At 38.4% G+C, this 18,235-nt stretch overlaps 1 protein-coding gene across 1 annotated transcript; it reads right to left on the bottom strand.

The window, feature by feature from the left end:
- Positions 1-1,511: 1,511 nt before the first annotated feature.
- LOC121434205 (C-type lectin domain family 2 member E-like) lies at positions 1,512-17,299 on the bottom strand. The gene is made up of 6 exons (XM_041633032.1): positions 17,196-17,299; positions 11,581-11,706; positions 10,104-10,169; positions 4,514-4,698; positions 3,946-4,052; positions 1,512-2,600 (listed from the first exon to the last, which is right to left on the bottom strand). Exons 1-6 carry the CDS (start codon positions 17,281-17,283, stop codon positions 2,459-2,461), a joined length of 714 nt encoding a protein of 237 aa, XP_041488966.1. The 5' UTR covers positions 17,284-17,299; the 3' UTR covers positions 1,512-2,458.
- Positions 17,300-18,235: the final 936 nt, after the last annotated feature.

Genomic DNA, 18,235 nt, shown 5'->3' with positions numbered 1-18,235 from the left:
TGGAAATATTACCAGTTAAGCCACTGCCATGTGGCAATACATAGAATAATAGAAATGGGTTAAATTTAGATGTAAGAATTAGCCAATAAAAAGCTAGATCTAATGTATCAAGTAGTAATTTAATTAGTACAGTTTCTTTGTGATTATTTCAGGTGTAAGCTAATCAGGCAGCTGGAAAGAACTAGTAGCCTTCTCCCACACTCTTCTGACATGCAGGCATATATGTAGACAGAACACTCATAGATGTAAATGAATAAATTTTAAAACAAACAAAAAATTAATATGAAAATAGTAGGTATTTAAAAATTAATACTAAGATAAACCCTATGTCGTGATACATAACTATAATTCCAGCATCTGAGAATTAAAGAGAAACCATATTACAAAATAAAGATTATAGAAAGGAATGAGATTAATAGGGTATTCTGGCCAAACATGTGTGAGTAGATTCAGCATATATATACAAGTTTGTAGCATGAGGGTCAGGCTTGTTGGGGTTTCTGTCCTGCTCAGTCCCCCCAGCCATTTAGTCCCAGAGAAAAATCACACAGAGATTCCACATTAGATATAAACTGATTGGCCCGTTAGCTAAGACTTTGTATTAGCTCTTATAACTATATTAACCCATTATTTTAGTATATGTTAGCCACATGGCTCAATACATTTTTCAGTGGGGTAGGTCACATCCTGCTTCTTTGGTGATCTGGGAAGAACTGGGGGGAAGAGCTTCCTTCTTCCCAGAATACTCCCACTCTCATTTCTCTGCCTCTTCTTCCTGTCTGGTTTTCCTGCCTGTACTTTCTTCCTGGCTATCAGCCAATCAGCATTTATTTAAAATATAATTGATAGAATATAGAATTGTCTCACACCATTTTCCCTTCTTTTATTTTTTTAAGAAAACAAGAACATCCATAGTCGATTTTTTGGGAATGTGGGCGTAGTTTTCCAGGCTACTTCTGGCTGGTTTGGGGCAGTGATAATCTTATGGGGACCTAAAGAAAATTTAGAGTTATGACCAAGTCCTGACTGGAATATCCTGTGACTCTTGATCATCTTAGGCAGCAGTCTTGAATCTGTTCTGGTTGTAGAACTCTGACATCTGGGCCACCTGTTCCTACTGGAGATTTCTCAGATTTGTCTTCCTTTATCAAACATGATTTTTCTTAACTCAGAATAAATCCATGGCCTCTCATTTCCTGTGGAAACAAAATCAAATCCTCTTCTCCAAAGTAACACACCTTTTGACTTCAGTTTTGTAGTAATGGTATTTTCAAAATACATATCTTGGATTAGTTCAGCAGCATTTGCAAACAAATGTATTTTAGCAACTGTTGCTCCTTCCTCAGCATTCAAACAATTTAAAGAGAGCATAAGAACATACAGTATGTGAATTCTCTGTTTGTTTTCCATCTTTTTAAAACTCTATTTCTTTTATTTTTAATTTTTGGATTTTTGAGACATGGTTTCTGTATATCTTTGTCCTGGAACTCAGTCTGTAAACTGGACTGTCCTTGAACTTACAGAGATCCACCTGCCTATGCCTCCCATGTGCTGGGATAAAAGGTGTGTGCCATCAAACCTTGAACTCACAAGAATCTGTCTACCTCTGCCTCCCAGGCATTGGGATTAGAGGCACAAATCAAAAGACAATTTTAACTAAACAGATGTTTGTGACCCATAATCTTGTTCTTGTGGGGACTTATCAGTGCAGTGCAGTGAAAGATCAAACAAAAACTTAAGTATTTTGTACTTAGAACTCAATATGTTAACATTAGAAGTCAAATGTTTATGATGCTTCAGTATCAAATAAAAATACATTAAAATGGCACTCTTAAATGTGGAGTTTTTAAAAATTAAATAGATAAAGTAAAATGGCATTAATTGTAATAGTTATTAATCACTTGTAATTAAAAAAATTGTACTGAGAATATTCCAAAAACATTTTGAGAGTATTCATAATGAACTAAATTATAGTTTGTATGGTATTGATTTTAATCCCATCTATATTTCCCTTTATGTTTGTCATTCAATTTTGTAAAATATGTTGAATGTTCCAGAAAATATTCAAAGGGATAACAAATTATCTTTCCTGGGATTATTGAAATATTTACATGTTTTCACTTGCCCTTCAATTCTTAAAGTGCCAGGCCTTCAAAAGAGTAAGTAATGTCAAATGTTGATAAGTGGACATAAAGTAGAGGTCACTAATATTGTTTTTGTACTTTAGCTTTTAGATACGTGTACCAACTTCTATCTGAACACCTATTTAACTTAAAATCATTTATGGTCTCCCAAACACCTCTAAGGGTTGTACTCTAAGATAGTTTTTATCCTTAATATTATCACACAATACAAATTGATTTTGTATACTGGTATTAGCAGTTCAAAAATGGAGACTCAACATGGGTAACATGTAATAGATTTCCAACAAATGCTTTGACACTTTCCCTACCTTCGATTAAAGAACAATGGACATTGAGTAGTGTAAAGTACGGCTGTTGAACTTGTTACAAATCGAATATTCTCTTGAGGAGCTGAAGTCATTGGCAATTATGTAGCTATACACTGTACCTATAAGGCCACCTCCAAAAACACGTTCCCTAAAAAAAATCAAAACAAAAAAAACCCTAAATTTCTACAGAAGTCAGCACTCCTGCAATGAAATTTTACCCACCTCCGTTGATTATTTCCAGAATAAATAAGAGAAAAGCAGAGTCCATGAGGAATCAATACTGGTTTTCACCTACTGTCTTTTACATCCCATGATTCAACTTGAACACTACACCATTGCCATTGATCCATATTGAACCCTGTAATGTGTATCTAAGGCATTTGACAGCTGCCTGCTGCCATGTTCAAAGGAATTGCCACCCTGGCTTGCCTCACTGAGGCTGATGTTAAATTCTACCTTGAAGTATTTTACAAATGTACACTAATGCTGAAATCTCCCTTCATAGTAAATTGCTAACAGGGATTTAATGATGGAAATGACTGGGCATATGTTTTGTCATTTCAGTAAAGTGGCTCCATTCAAAATGGCTATCAATGCTCATGTCTAAGAGCTGTCTTGGTGCAGACTTTCTAGGAGGTTCCTAATGTTCCAGGAGTCTCTGTATGTGAGAACAGGTACAACTGTGTAAACAGTTGCCTGGCAAGTCCTGCCCCAGCCATTCTGCAATGGCTTTCTGAAATTTTAGAACCCTCGCAGCCCATCTGCAGTTCTGTAGACATGCCATAAGGTCATTTATCAGGAGAAAGTGTTTTACATTGATGATGGAGCAGAAAATATTATCCCCTGATGCCATCAAAATGTTAAAGATTTTGAGTCAAAGCACACAAGGTAAATGCTTTGAAGATGATGCATAATAAATAGGAGAGCAAGTAGTTGGAAGTTTTCCTGCCTTTACCTTCCACTCCCTGTTCCAGCGACTGCTTACAAATTACCACACAGAGACTTTAAATTATTTATAAATGCTCAGGCTTACTATGGGCTAACTCTTACGCTTAAATTAACCCATATTTCTATTTATGGTTTGTCAAAATCTCATAGCTTGCTACCTCATTTTTTACACATCCTGCTTGCTGGGGGCGGGCTGGCATCTTTGGAGACTTCCCTGACTCTGCCATTCCTCTCTTTGTGTCACTCTGTTTTGCCCAAACTCTTCTTGTCCTGCTATCTGTCAATCAATTTCTTATAAACAATAAGTATAATTCAATGCATTGAGCATCCAATGATGTAAATATGTAAGACTGTGGAGCTTGCTAGGGATTGGCTCTTGCATTTAACCCTATACCCTACCTCAGAGCCAACCTCAAGACCACAGGCTTATGTTTCTTGCTTTCCAGAACAATTGGCAGAACATGACACTGACATTTATTTCTCATAGCCACAATTCACACATCACAACAAGAAAAGCAGTAGGAAAAAATAATCTGAAAACGTACAAATTATTATATTCAGTGTTGTCTGTCCACTTCCAAGGGTGTTGCAATGACTCTCTATACAAGCCAATCCAGTAGGGAAAAAAGGATGCACATCTCTTGAGGAAATTCTGTCATAAAACATTAAAAGTAAAATCAAGTGTCCCTGTTTCAAATGACCCTTCCGTCTCTCTGCCCTACAGCCTCCTTTCTGAAATGCAGCAGGTTGTATTTGATGGTAATCCTCTTTGGAACATCATAACACTCTGTTTTCACTCTATGAAATTATATTAATAATCCAAAGTATATTGTTGGCTCCTCAATTTTTCCATGGCTAAAAACACCCCTCATTAAACCTATTCTTTCCATTATTAACAATTACTACATTCACTATGTAATACCTGCCAACTTGGATAAAGACGTCAATGATTATCTTGTATCTAAGTGGATTGTCCGGCCATGTAGATTGACTATGAGCACTACATGAGAACATGTCTTTGGGAGATCTCCGGGCTCCAGTCAGAAGCAACAACTTTAGAGATAATACACATTCAACAGAACAAACAACAAACCAATCCCTGATCATTCTTACCAGCTCCTCCAGGCTGTCAAATCGAGCTAGTTCGGCTGCCTGTGCCCTACAGTAGGCCTGGCTGACTGTCCAGTTTCTCTCTTCTTTAGAAAAATAAAAACATTTGTTTCCAAATCCAATCCAGCCATTTGGACAGTTCGCATAGCAAGATCCAGGGGTCAACACGACTTGTTTTTCCTTTCTCACTAAAAGGCAGACAGTGCAATGAAATAAAGCAAAGAAACATTTTCATGGTACATCTCTTTTGCTTGCCATGCAAATCTCATTTGGGGTTTATGTGTTTATACTGTGCTCCAGTTTATCACTAGAGGACCCGTTCATGCATGATGGTCCCACATCCAAGGTCTTCCAGTGGGCTATGAAGAAATGCTTTATTCTCCTTCTTTATATTTTGTGTTTTAAGAAAGAGTCTTGTTACATCCCCTTTCCTGGATCTCACCGTGTAGACTACACTTGTCTGGAGCTTGTATTTATCCTGCTGGCTGTGCCTCCCATGTGCTGGAACTAAAGACACCATGCCAGGCAATGATGGAGGAAGGTCATTGGCTAATAAAGGAACTGCCCTGGCCCATTTTATTGGTTAGAGGATAGGTGGGAGGAGAAAACAGGACAGAACGCTGGGAGGAAGAGGAAGTGAGGTCAGAGACTCCACCGCTCTGCTCTCGGGAGCAGACGCCTCAGGGAGACGCCATACTCCCAGCTCCCAGGCAGACACACGCCATGAAGCTCGACCCAGGATGGACTAGGCTAGAATCTCCCCGGTAAGCGCACCTTGGGGTGCCATACACAGATGATTAGAAATTAAGCTAGCTGGGCAGGCGGCCGGGGTGTTGGGGACGCAGCTCCGCCGCCACCCCATATTACTACAGGTTGGCGCCCAGACGTGTGGACAGCCGAAACCCACTTAAAAAACCTGAGAAGGCTTAAAAATAAGGGAGAGAGAGTTTAACACAGATTTTTGCTGTTTGTTGGTGTCGTGCTGTAGAGAGATTTCCTGATTCAGCAACAGTAGCAGAAAAACCACTTTGTCATTTTAAATCGCAACTTCCTGGGGCTGTGCCGCCATTGCGATCTCTGTCTGACTCCTGCGGGAGACAGAGCTTTTGAATAGAGCATTTGGAGTAAAGTGCTACGATTTGTTTGATGGCAACTAGACTCGCTGTGTTCTCGGGTCTGCTCTGCTTGCTAGAGGCAAGCATGCGCTTTCTTCTAAGAGAGGCTTCCTGACTCAGCTTTAGCTGCAAAGCCTGCAGCTCATTAAGAGGTCCTGCCACGAAACACTTAAACGGTGTTGACGAAAAGCTGAGCGCATGCTTTTCGGTTTTCAGCCGTAGCAGGAAAAAAGCTGCGCCGTTTAAAAATGCCGGCTTTCTGGGCTGTCCTGCCAGGGCAAACTCTGACTGTTTGAGGCAGGAGGGCCGGCTACTGAGAGAGGACTTGAGTGTTGTCTGTTGTAGCTCACTTGCTGGCAGGGACCTTGAAATGCCATCCAGTAAACATGCCTACAGCCAGTACCTCAGCCATGAGGCTGGAAAGCTAAGGAATGGACTGGATCTAGCTGGCAAAGCCACGCCTTTAATCCTACTGACATTGCTCGGTAAATTAAAGACTCATGTGGTCAGAAAAAAAGAGATATACAGTAAAGAGAGATTCAAAGACAGAGAAAATTTTTGAATGGTTTAAAGTGTGTTAAAAATATATGCAGACTAAAAGTTGAAGTTTTTAAAGTAAAAAAAAAAAAAAGGAAGAGAGTGGTTGTGTGTGGTAGCACACGCCTTTAATCCCAGTGCCTAGAAGGCAGAGGCAAACAGATCTCTGTGAGTTCAAGGTGTAGTAGTTTACACCTTTAATCCCAATGCCTGGGAGGCAGAGACAGGTGGATCTCTGAGAGTTCAAAGACAGCCTGGTCTACAGGGTTATTCCAGGTCAAAGATATACGCTCAAAAAGCAAAAAGTTAACCTAGGAATGTCACAGCTTAGATTCTTAAGCGCCTAGTGATTTAAAGGTGCAAATCAAAAGTGCTCCTGGATAGTAAAAAATTGATTCACAATAGGACAGATTCAGACCACTAAATGAGTCACACTGTTGGATGAATGTACGTAGGCTTGAGAGAGAGAAGAAAAAAAAAAATATAGAAAATAAAGTTAATGTTAAAAAAAAGGTAAAGTCTTTAAAGAGACAGAATAAAGTAAAGTGATAGAGTAAAAAATAAGCCACGTAAAAATGGAAAATTCACAGAGAGTCTGGATTATGTACATTGTGTTTTCTTTAAATTTTTTGACTGTGAAGGAGCTAAGTACAGAGAGACATTTCATTATATGGGCTGCCAAGTGGAACCAGAACAGATATCATGAGGGTATGATTTCAAAATTTGGATCTAAGGATATGATACTTTGGAAAAGAGATTCTTCTTTTGTTTTCACAGAGGATCAGACCTTGTGGATTGCATTTATCCCGATTTGGTATGATGGACCACGCCCTCCTGAAGGGTTGGTGTGAACGCCTTCAAAAAATTGCTTCGCTCAACTGCCAACTGAGATGAAACTAGCACACAGGTTATACCATGAAAGACCTAATTAACGACGCCCCCATTCAGCAGGAAGCAGTTTGGAGAGAAAAAACTGCACCCATGTTCCCAAATATGGTTTATAAACGTTCTTTTACATTTAAAGGGGGATATGATATAGATATGAATAATTTGCATTAGTATAGATTTTGCTTTATTGATAGAGATTTAAGGTCAATTTTGTTATATGTATAAGTGTTTCTGATTTTGATTAAGGTATTGTGATTGTGTAGTTCATTTAAATATGTACTGTATAATTAAGAAATATAGGTTGTTAATGGATAATCATCGATAATAGTAAAGCTTGTAGTCATGTTAGTTAGATTTTCTAGAGATATAGAGATATATTTTAGATAGACATTCTTCATGTCTTTCAAAGATTACAGAATAGGACATTTAATGTTTTAATAACTGAGGACTTTTCATGACAATGAGACACTCTGCTCCTGGCAGCACCAATCTACTTCAAGAGGAAGATGGGCATCGAAGAGGCACCTTATGGAGTTTGATAGCCATTTGGGCAAGAAACTGCTCTTGCCTGGACTATTGCATAAACTGGACACAGAGAACCCGCAGAGAGAGGACTACTGAACTTGCCTAAGGTGAGATGATCTTTCGGGGTTCCTGATTCATGAAAGAGTCTGCGAGACATTCTGCAGGACACAATAGATAGTGACTGAATTGACTTTGAATTTTCCTGCTTTATGGAAATGTCTGCTGGATACCATGGGCCTAAAGGCTGAAGATGGATGCCCCAACGGTACAGAGGAACTTTGGGTGACTGTCCAGGCAGCGAGATGTCTCTGTCATTTCCAGAGTTTTAAAAGTTGATTTTTTCTTGTTTGCTTAGGTAGTATTGTATCTTTCTGGAGTCTTTGATGGAGTTAAGAATAGTTAGTTATAGTTATAGTTTTCCTTAGTTATGATAAAGATTATTGTAACTTTTACTTGATAACTGTTTTGTTATATGTAATTTTGCTATGTTAAAGTTAAAGCTTTTTTTTTTTTTGTTTAAACCGAAAAAGGGGAAATGATGGAGGAAGGTCATTGGCTAATAAAGGAACTGCCCTGGCCCATTTTATTGGTTAGAGGATAGGTGGGAGGAGAAAACAGGACAGAACGCTGGGAGGAAGAGGAAGTGAGGTCAGAGACTCCACCGCTCTGCTCTCGGGAGCAGACGCCTCAGGGAGACGCCATACTCCCAGCTCCCAGGCAGACACACGCCATGAAGCTCGACCCAGGATGGACTAGGCTAGAATCTCCCCGGTAAGCGCACCTTGGGGTGCCATACACAGATGATTAGAAATTAAGCTAGCTGGGCAGGCGGCCGGGGTGTTGGGGACGCAGCTCCGCCGCCACCCCATATTACTACAAGGCAAGAAAATCATTTCTAGGCCATCAGCTCCTTAGAACTGAGAAGTTTAAACTTCCTTCATTTTAAAAGTTAAGATGCAGTATCTTACAAAATGGGCTATTGATAAATAACACCCTGAACACAAGGACAAGGGAGAGAGCACAGAGCATGTCCATGGCCTGAATCAACCCCACAGAACCTCATAAAAGGACAATTTCTGTAACCCCTCAAACGAGCCTGGACTTGCGCAAGTATGCCCAAATATGAGAAAAACAATAGTCAAAAAAATCTCTTAATGTAACATGAGAAATGATACAGCTTTTTTCCTGGAATTTACCTAGCTATGCTAAAATGGACCTGTGGGTCTTTGTTGCAGGTTACCCTTTTGTTCACGTAGTAGATCCTGCATCCTGGAATAAGTGCTGTTTGTCTTTGCCTACTGTTTGAGTCTGGGCCTTCCTTCAGTGGTTCTCATTCCCTTAAAAAGACTATTCCTATTCCTGGAACCTATACCTTCCTTTCCCATAATACTTCACTTCCTCTTTTCTCTTCAAAAAAAAAGTTTTCTCACCTTGCCTGAATTTTACTATAGAAGAAATGACAGTGTGTAGAACATGGGCATATCAAAATAGATCTTTTATATCAAGTTTCCCTATAATTCTTCCTCACTAGCATTGTGTGTGTGTGTGTGTGTGTGTGTGTGTGTGTGTGTGTGTATTTGTGTGTGTATGTCTATACACATGCTGGCTTTTGTTAGAGTAACACAGAATGGCTATCTTAAAAAAATCTGACAATTGATGTTAGAAAAGTTTGCAGAAAAATGTATATTAATTCTCTGATGGTGGGAGTATAAATTGATACAGTCAGCTGAAGGTTCCTCAAAGAAATTTGAAGTAAACATATTATGTGTCACAGCTTTGCCATTCCTGGGCATATAGAGAGAATCTGACATCCTACCACAGAGATATTTGTATATTCATGTTTACTGTGTCTTTATGTACAATAGATATGATATAGACCTGACCTGAATAGCTATCAGCTAAAAAGATCATTAAATGTGTTACACATACAAAACATAATGTTACTCATTCATAAAGAAGAATGAAATTTAGGGAAAGTGAGTGTATTTCAAATGTTTGATATCAAGTGCGGTCACCCAAACTCAAAAATAAAGAGATCCATGTACTCTATTACAAGGAGTCCTGTCCTGTGATGTACAGTGTAAATAGCTGTGAGTGTGAGTATTTTTACTACATTGTAAGGGGAACAAGGAAGAGTAGTGTAAAGTGACAATGAATGACAGGAGGCAGTAAGTGGCTTGTAGTTGTAAGAAAGGGTTATAAAGAGAATTGTATTTGTAATTTCAACTCTACCATGTTTTTTTTTGTGTGTGTGAATAAGTGAATAAAAATGTGATTGACAGTGAAAGTCTAAAACAATAACCAAAGCTCCATAGCATCAGAATTGCTATTATGTGTGGGAGTTCAGTGAGATACATAGGGTTCGGGACTTGACAGGTCTTGGAGTGGCTATGCTAATGGAGCTGTGTGATGTGTTTATTTGTAAGTCTAACACAATAGAGTGATTGTGTATGTGCACGTGTGTGTATGTGTATAAGAAGCTCTGAATTTCAGAGAACAGCTTAGAAGAATAACATTTTTTTTCATACCTTCAACTTTTTCATCCTTTAAATGAGTAGAAGGAAGGCACTGTTCTTCTAAAGGTCTTCTAAATCCTAGAAATAAGTGATTTCATAAGAGAAATTAAATATCAGAAATGGCTCCCCTACTAATTTTTAGTAGAAGGAAATTTTCTGTCTTTGTCCCCAGTTCTCATACCACATACACTGAGGCTTCAGTGAAAGGGACAAATGTAACAGACAGTGAGGATGACTGTAACTTCTTTTGATTTGACTCTTTTCACATCTGTGTAATACTTTATGTTATACTGAGTAAGATTTTTTGGAAGTTGTTTGTAGATGTTTAGGCCTGTTTATTATTCACTGACTTGGATAACATTGATTTTATGAAACAATATCACAAAACATTTATTTGAGCTATGTCAAAAAGCTGTATAAAATTTTATCAGATAATTCTGAACAGTCCACACCTAAAAAAAGCTTATGAAAAGCATACTTCTAGAACTGTCTGTTTAATATTTTCAAACCATGGTTGAAGACATTAACTGAAATCAAGAGTCATGTGGTGTGGGGTTCTGTGCATTCTTCCAACCAAACACTCTTCACTTCCTCACATCTCTCGGGTGCATCAGCCCTCTTGAGCTTTCTTCCTTGAGCTTTCTTGCTCACTGAATTGAATAGTTCTGCTGCTCCTGTTTAAAGGTTGCTGAATGTCCTCTTCCTCGCCTCCTGTGCACACCACAGCCTGTGCTGTGTTTTCACTGCATCTTTCTGCTACACCCTAAATTTCCAGAGAAGAGGAATTTCCTGTATGTTACCTCTAGAGCCTTTCCCACAATGCTTGGCTCACAGGGATCAGTAAGAATGACTGAAAATGTGAGTGTATCAGAGACCAGTTTTGACAATAATACCACTTACAAGGTTAGGGACATGGGGATTAGAAAAGTTGATAAAGGGTACAAAGACATGAGTGAAAATAATAAAACAGAAAACATAGGATAGTACTGGTGGGATGTTCAAGTGAATACTGAAATCATCCACGTTCAATATTCTATATATTTTTATATCTCAATACTAAGAAGAAAAAGACTTCTTTAACATGGTCAAAAGGACAACTAGAACAGTTATTTGCTTTACTACTTTGAGTCATCAAGCCATTACTCCAATAAGCATTTTGTGGTCTATGCAGTGAAACCACCCTAGACCAAGTATTTTGAAGGCAGCAACTCCCAAGGCCAAACCTCCTATTTCAGAAGAAAGAGCCAAAGTATGTTTGAATTTCCTGACCATTAGTCCGGGAGAGTGGACCTACTTGTATACTATATCTTAATGTCAGAAAGGCCAAGTAGCCACACCCTAGGTCAGGGTGTGTAGCCACACTCTTTGTTAACAGCTATCAACAAGGTAAAACTCTCTGACCTTCAGCCAGGATAGAAATAGGCTCACATTTTTGGGTCTCCACATCAATGTATAGAATGTTGCAGAATTTGGACAACGAGTCACATACCTGACAAGGCAACAGAAAGTGCAATTACAGCTACAGTGAGAACCATGATCACTACATAGCAGCAGTAAAGCTTAACAGGAGGCTCAGTGGAGATGATTCTGAGACATTTTCCTTGATGCCTTTTACCTGAAAATATAAATACCAGAATATCAACCTCAGGAAACTTTCAGGAAAAAAAATACCCAGAATTAACTGTAAATTTCACTTTTACTCCACTTGAGCAAATGCCCTTCACAAAAGTTCCTGGTCCATAAATGATGTCCTTGGCTTGAAAAACACTAGAGAAAAGAGAAACACTTTTTTTGCCACAATTATCTAGTTATTTTCTCTAGGAAAATTGTCTCATACTTTGTTTTTGTTTGTTTGTTTGTTTTTGTTTTTGTTTTGTTTTTGTTTTTGTTTTTCGAGACAGGGTTTCTCTGTGGCTTTGGAGCCTGTCCTGGAACTAGCTCTGTAGACCAGGCTGGTCTCAGACTCACAGAGATCCACCTGCCTCTGCCTCCCGAGTGCTGGGATTAAAGGCGTGCGCCACCATCACTCGGCTGGTCTCATACTTTGTAAAGATTTGTCACTTGTATTTTAATGAAATACTGATTGCCAGTAGCCATGCAGGAAGTATATGTGGGGTGACCAGGCAGGAAGTAGTGGCAGGGAGACCAGGAAGAAAATAGAGGTGGGCCAGCAAAAAGGGAGAATTCTGGTAAGAGGAAAGCTCAGTCTGTAGTCATGATCTAGCCACAGAGGAAGCAAGATGAGAATGCCTTACTGATAAAGGTACCAAGCCACGTGGCTTACAGAGACAAGACTTATGGGCTACTATAAGTTATAAGAGTTAATAAAAAGCTTGAGATAATAGGCCAACCAGTTAATGGCTAATGTAGATCTCTGTGTTTTCTTTGGTACTAAATGGCTGCAAAACTGGGCAGGACAGAAATCTCAGTCAATAGTTATTGAATTAGGCACAAATGAAAGAGGAATAAACAGAAACAGTGAAGATAATGGTAAATAGAAAATAACAAAAAAAAAACTTTTAGTGCTATAAGAAGAGAACAGGTTAGGATGGATGGGTCTGTAATAATAATATTAATGAAAAGAAAATCAGTGTGTAAGCTGGGATGACAAAGGAGTGTTCTTCGGGCACTTAGGAGGTGGAGGCAGGAGAGTCAGGAGTTTGACATTATTCTCGACTAAATATTGAGTTTGAAGCTTAGATGGACTAAAATAGACCTCATTCTATATATCTGTCTTTCTGTCTGTCTATCATTTATCTATCTATCTTTCTATCTATCTCTTTATTTATCTATTCATCCATCCGTCATCTGTCTGTCCATCTGTCAGTCTATCTATCTATCTATCTATCTATCTATCTATCATCTATCTATCAGTCTATATGTCTACCTATCAATCTTTCTATCGATGTATCTTCTATTTCTCTATAATGAACTAACTAAATGCAGTTTGACATATAAGCAGAATAAGAAAATAAAAAAGAATCATTTCAGCAAAGTACACACACAAGTTACTGTAAATCCATAGTAAGAACTTTCAACATATTAGTAATTAAATGAATTTTTTGAACCTAACAGGAGCTATCCAGAATAAATGAAAACACAACTGCAATTAAAGTCAGCATGAATGCTCCCCCCCCCCAGTCACCCAGAGCAAGGCAAGGATGTCTGCTCACCATTCTAGCATGACTCTTGGGTTACTATGCAGGACATAAGGATGAGAAAGTGAAATAAGTGTCATGCTCCACAAAGAGAGATGAAAGTGTTGCTATTCAGACAACATGGATGGATCTACATACAAAGTTCTAAAGAGTCTTTTGGAAGAGCCCTAAAAAGAATGAATGAGTTTACAATGAGGCAGGACACAATATCAATGCTTAAAATAATTTGCATTTATATACACTAGCAATTGTCAAATGTAAACAAATATAAGTACTACAGCTCTCAGAGTACTGCCAAACACAAAATTGTACATGTAGTAGAACATGGTCATATTCAGTTGTTGGCAGAGCAACAAGGGCTTTTAAACTCTGAGTCAATTCTCTGTTTCCTTTCATTGGGTTCCTAAAGATCTCAACATATTGTAGGTACAATTTCCTTTGAGAGAATGAAAAAAATAAACATTAACAAGAAAAATATAAAAATCTTGTCAGTACATGTTTACCTTTTGATTCTTTTGTCAGGGATCACAAATACTAAATCTATTTTATTTTTCTAAGTGTGGGTTAAGAAATCTCTGTCTGAGACAAGTGCACTGACAAGTTTCTTCTTCAAATAGATTTAAAGTTCTAGTCTTCATGTTTGTGTCTTTTGTCCATTTTGAGTCATTTATTATACAATGAATGAGGTATGAGTCATCATCATGGGAACCAGCTGTCTTAGCATTATATGCAGAGGAAATATCATCCTTTCTTTACCCATGAAACTTGCAAACTGAGACTGCTTTTTTGTTTCCCGGCTGTCCATACTCTAATAATCACACAGAAATTGTATCAATTACGACACTGTTTGGTCAATGACTCAAGCATTTTCCTAGTTAGTTCTTATATCTTAAATTAACCCATTTTTATTTCTGTACCACTATGAGGCTGTGGCCTACCAGTAAGTTTCTTGTATCTTTCTATATTGGCAGCTACATGGCACTTGGCTGACTCCACCTTTCTTCCTCCTCTATCTCTGCTTGGATTTCCTGATTTGCTATATTCTATACCGCCATAGGTCAAAGCAGATTGTTTATTAACCAATGGTAATAAAACAAATTCATAGCATACAACAGACTTCATATTTACATCGTTTTCCCTTTTGCATGATTTATTGTTCAATAAATGAGGTATGGAAGAAACTGTCTTAGCATCATATATAGAAGAGATACCTTCCATTCTCTACCTAAAAAACTGTCCACCTTACCTAGTTTACAGTTCATAGACACACACATTTAATAAAACCCACATTGATTTTTAAAAATAAAAATATACCAAAAGTGAGAAGCTGCAGTAAATACATCTTTTTAAAATGGTCAATATTACCAATGTTTGGGAGAAACATAGTTTAGTGATTTGCTAAAATTTGAATACGTTTCTCTCATTACCTAGATCTAAGGGAAATGCCTGTGTTTACATAAAGAAGCCTGTCTGCATTCAAGCAAGCTTTACGAATGTAGTATGTGTTTGAAACAACTCAAATATCCCTGAGCTTGTGACAAAGTGAAACAATATTACTCAAACCTGGGGAAGTGACTGAAAAAAAAAACTGGACCTCGGGCTTGCATTTGCCCATTTCTTCTTGTGCTTGCTAAACGTTCTTCAGCTTTCTCTTCCCAGAGATCCTTAAGCAAAAATTTGATGCCCACTTTAGTAACCCTTAAGTAGTTGGCAACAAAAGCAGTCATTCACGGCTAGCAACGTGGCTTAGTGGGAAAAAAAGTGTATTATATTCAAGCCTGATATCCTGGATTTAGTCCCTGGAACATGCACAAAAGCACGAGATAACCAAATACAGGTAACTGTTTTATTGACTTTAGATGTGAGTTAAAACTCATGTGTGAAGTCACCACCACTACCATCACCACCAAATCCCAAACAGCAACAAAATCTCACCCAGTCCATGTGCAGTTTACTTGGAGAATCTGATGACAGGTCATTAGTTTTCTGCTGATAAATTTCAATTACCTGCTCTCTTTTTGCTCATTCTCTTACGCACTAGTTTCCTGAAAGGTTTCCCTGACCTGTTTGAAAATATTTTTTGTGTTCAGGTTTGAAATACAAACTCTGAATTTACATCTCACATCTCAATCAATCATGTTATCAAACCTCTTCTACTATAGCTACTGTGTTCACAGTTGACATATGACTGGAATGTACTGTGGATTAATCTCAAATGCATGATTTCAGCAGGGATCCAGCTTTATGATATTCTTGAAAAGCAAGTGTTTCAGCACCGAAAAGCCAAAGATGCCATAGGCTGTGTACAGAGGAAAAGAGTTTCTAGAGAAGGGCACTGGGGTACTAGAGTGGGGTCTGAGTCTATAATGTGACTATGATGAAGACTTCATAGTTACATATGTTCTAAAAGTTTATGAACATATAAACTTTTATGCAGTGGTATAGTGAAGGGGAAGGTTAAATTGTAGACATAAAGAAGAGTACAGTCAGAGGCCTCAAGAAGAGTCCAGAGCTGAGAGAGAATGTAGTGGACTAAGATGGCCAGCAGCTGGAACTGGATGATAAAGAGAAAGGGAGGGGGCAGAGATGAAGACAAGGGAGGGGGAGAGACCAGGGGAGAAGAAGATAAGAGTGAATACCGAGAGCAGGAGTAAAAGAAATGGGTAAGAGAAAGCATGGCAGGACTATAGGGCACCAAGGCTGGGAAAGGGGAGCCCAAGATATGAAGAAGTTTAGGGTAGGGAGCAGATTGAAAAGAGCTGAGAAGGGCCACAGGCACTGAGTAAGCCTGGAGGTCAGCATGTGCTTTGGTGTGCTGACAGTCACCAGAAGCTGTGTTCTAACTGACAACTCTCACTGCTTTCTTTCTTTACTTTTTGTTTTGCTTTGTTTCTGTTTTGATTTTTTTTTAATTAAAACAAAAATGTTGTTATGGAAAATATCAAAGCACATAGAAAAAATGGTAAGAAAAATCCACAGGCTGTGCTACCTTGTCTCAAATGAACTGTGGAGTGTTTGTTTGGGGATGGGGGGTCTGTAAGGAGTATGGAAATATTTTCAGTTATGGAACTATTTGACCTAGCTGAAAACCATCTATGTTTTATGAATTTGCTTTCAATGGAAAGTACAAATGTTGCTTTCCAGAAAATTCAATATTCTTTCACTAAAACACACAAACAAAGAAAAATTAAAGTGATGGAAAAGGGAAGAAAGAAGTAGAAATAAAAATGAAGCCAATAGTTTTCAAACATAGAAAACAGTTTTCTCCCTAAAGACTAAAACAGAAATCCCACAAGATTCTTCATTTCCATAATTTTCTGTAGAGTGAAAATACCAGACGATTTAGTGCTGTGGATATGTGTGTGTATGATTTGCCAGGGGGAGAAGTGGCCACACAACCAACCACTGCACCTTATTCCTCCCTGAGTTTTCTTTGAATCACACTGGATCTGAAAACCCCAGGTTCTAGCTTCATAGGGAAATTCCTTAGCTGAAAATATTGAAAGGTATTGTGTTTGAAATTCCTTCCATCTGAGAAATAAAACATATAGTATACAGCAATTTCCTGTAACTCACGAGATCAAGATGGGACAAGAAAACTACAAACACACACACACAAACACACACACGAACACACCAAAATCAAGATCAAAACAAATAACAAATGAAAAACCAAACAACAACAAAAAGTCCAATTACCTAAAATACAATCAAACAAGAACTATTCCTCAGGCTCTTAAAATTAACTCATCATTCATTTTTGTCTTGCCTATTTGAATACTATACACTCGATAGAGTAAGTAAGGTACTAGAGGCCTCCAAGCACTTCCACTTCTACAAAGTCCTACATGGCAAACTTAACAGTCTGGGGATTCAGTTCCTCTCAAGCCCTGGGAAGTCTCCTCTCTGCCTTTTCAGTTTGCTTCAAATTTTATCAAATACATACCCATGTCTCCCTCTGGAAGGTGGTCTGGGGCAGACATTTCTGCCTTTACCATGCCCATGGATGTCTCTTCAACCTCTTGAGCAGGCATCTCTGAACTGAGAGGAAGAATCTTTCCTGAACTAAGGAGGAGGGATGAAACCTGAAACCCTGGAGAGGGAGACAAAGCTTTGTATTCTGAGTTTCCTAATAAGCACTCTGCAAGCACAACCCAGCTGTCTGTGTGACTCATTAACCACTCCTTAACAGTTCTGAACACATCACCTCTCAGCACATAGCGTTTTGTTCCTGGAGGAAACAGAATTACAAAGTAGGACTATGTGATGTGAAATTAAGTGGACTATAGTACAGTAAACATTTCAGATTCATCACTACTACTTTAAGAAAAGTATTACTTCGATGAAAGTCACTGTTATTCAGTGGGGAAATGTTGATTGATTGTCTGACTGATTGAATCAGGGTTTCACTATGTAGCTCAGTTTAGCCTCAAATAAACCCACATTGGACCTGCATTTCTTGTCTATGCCCTATATTTAAAGATCAGGATTGCTGTAAGTCCTGAAATTCCAGATCATATAGGTGAGGGCAGATCAGACCTGGACAGGGAGGCAGAGAGGAAAGTGGCATCGAATTAAAGGGCAAAATGACAAACTTCTGGAGTCAGAGATACTTGTGCCTGAGGTTATTATAGATGCAAAAATCCCAGCAAAAAGAGTAAAAAAAAAAAACCAATTTTCCTAAAGTTAGGTAGAAGCTTCACCAGCTGCATGTGTTAATTCCTGCTCTGGATTCAGCCAACTGTGATGAGGGGGTGTCTTTCTTCACCTCTTTCACTATGTGGCTGAAGATACTAACTGATGATGTTGTGGGCTGCAAAGCAAATCTGAATTCTGGAGTTAGGGAGCAGACACTAAAAACTACACTTCCATTTATCTGTACACACATCTTAAAATGTGTTGTCAAATATAAATCACAAACACTTTGGGAGAAGCATCAAGACTCAAATCTCTTTCCCTCCCACTATGAAACCCCATAAGGCTCCT

The sequence above is a fragment of the Microtus oregoni genome, unplaced genomic scaffold (assembly GCF_018167655.1).
Source record: "Microtus oregoni isolate MIOR12 unplaced genomic scaffold, Mior012 000002F_ref0000024, whole genome shotgun sequence".
In the NCBI taxonomy this organism is placed as follows: Eukaryota; Metazoa; Chordata; class Mammalia; order Rodentia; family Cricetidae; genus Microtus; species Microtus oregoni.
The sequence above is the reverse complement of the archived record's forward strand: the minus strand, read 5'-3'. Positions and strand labels throughout refer to the sequence as shown.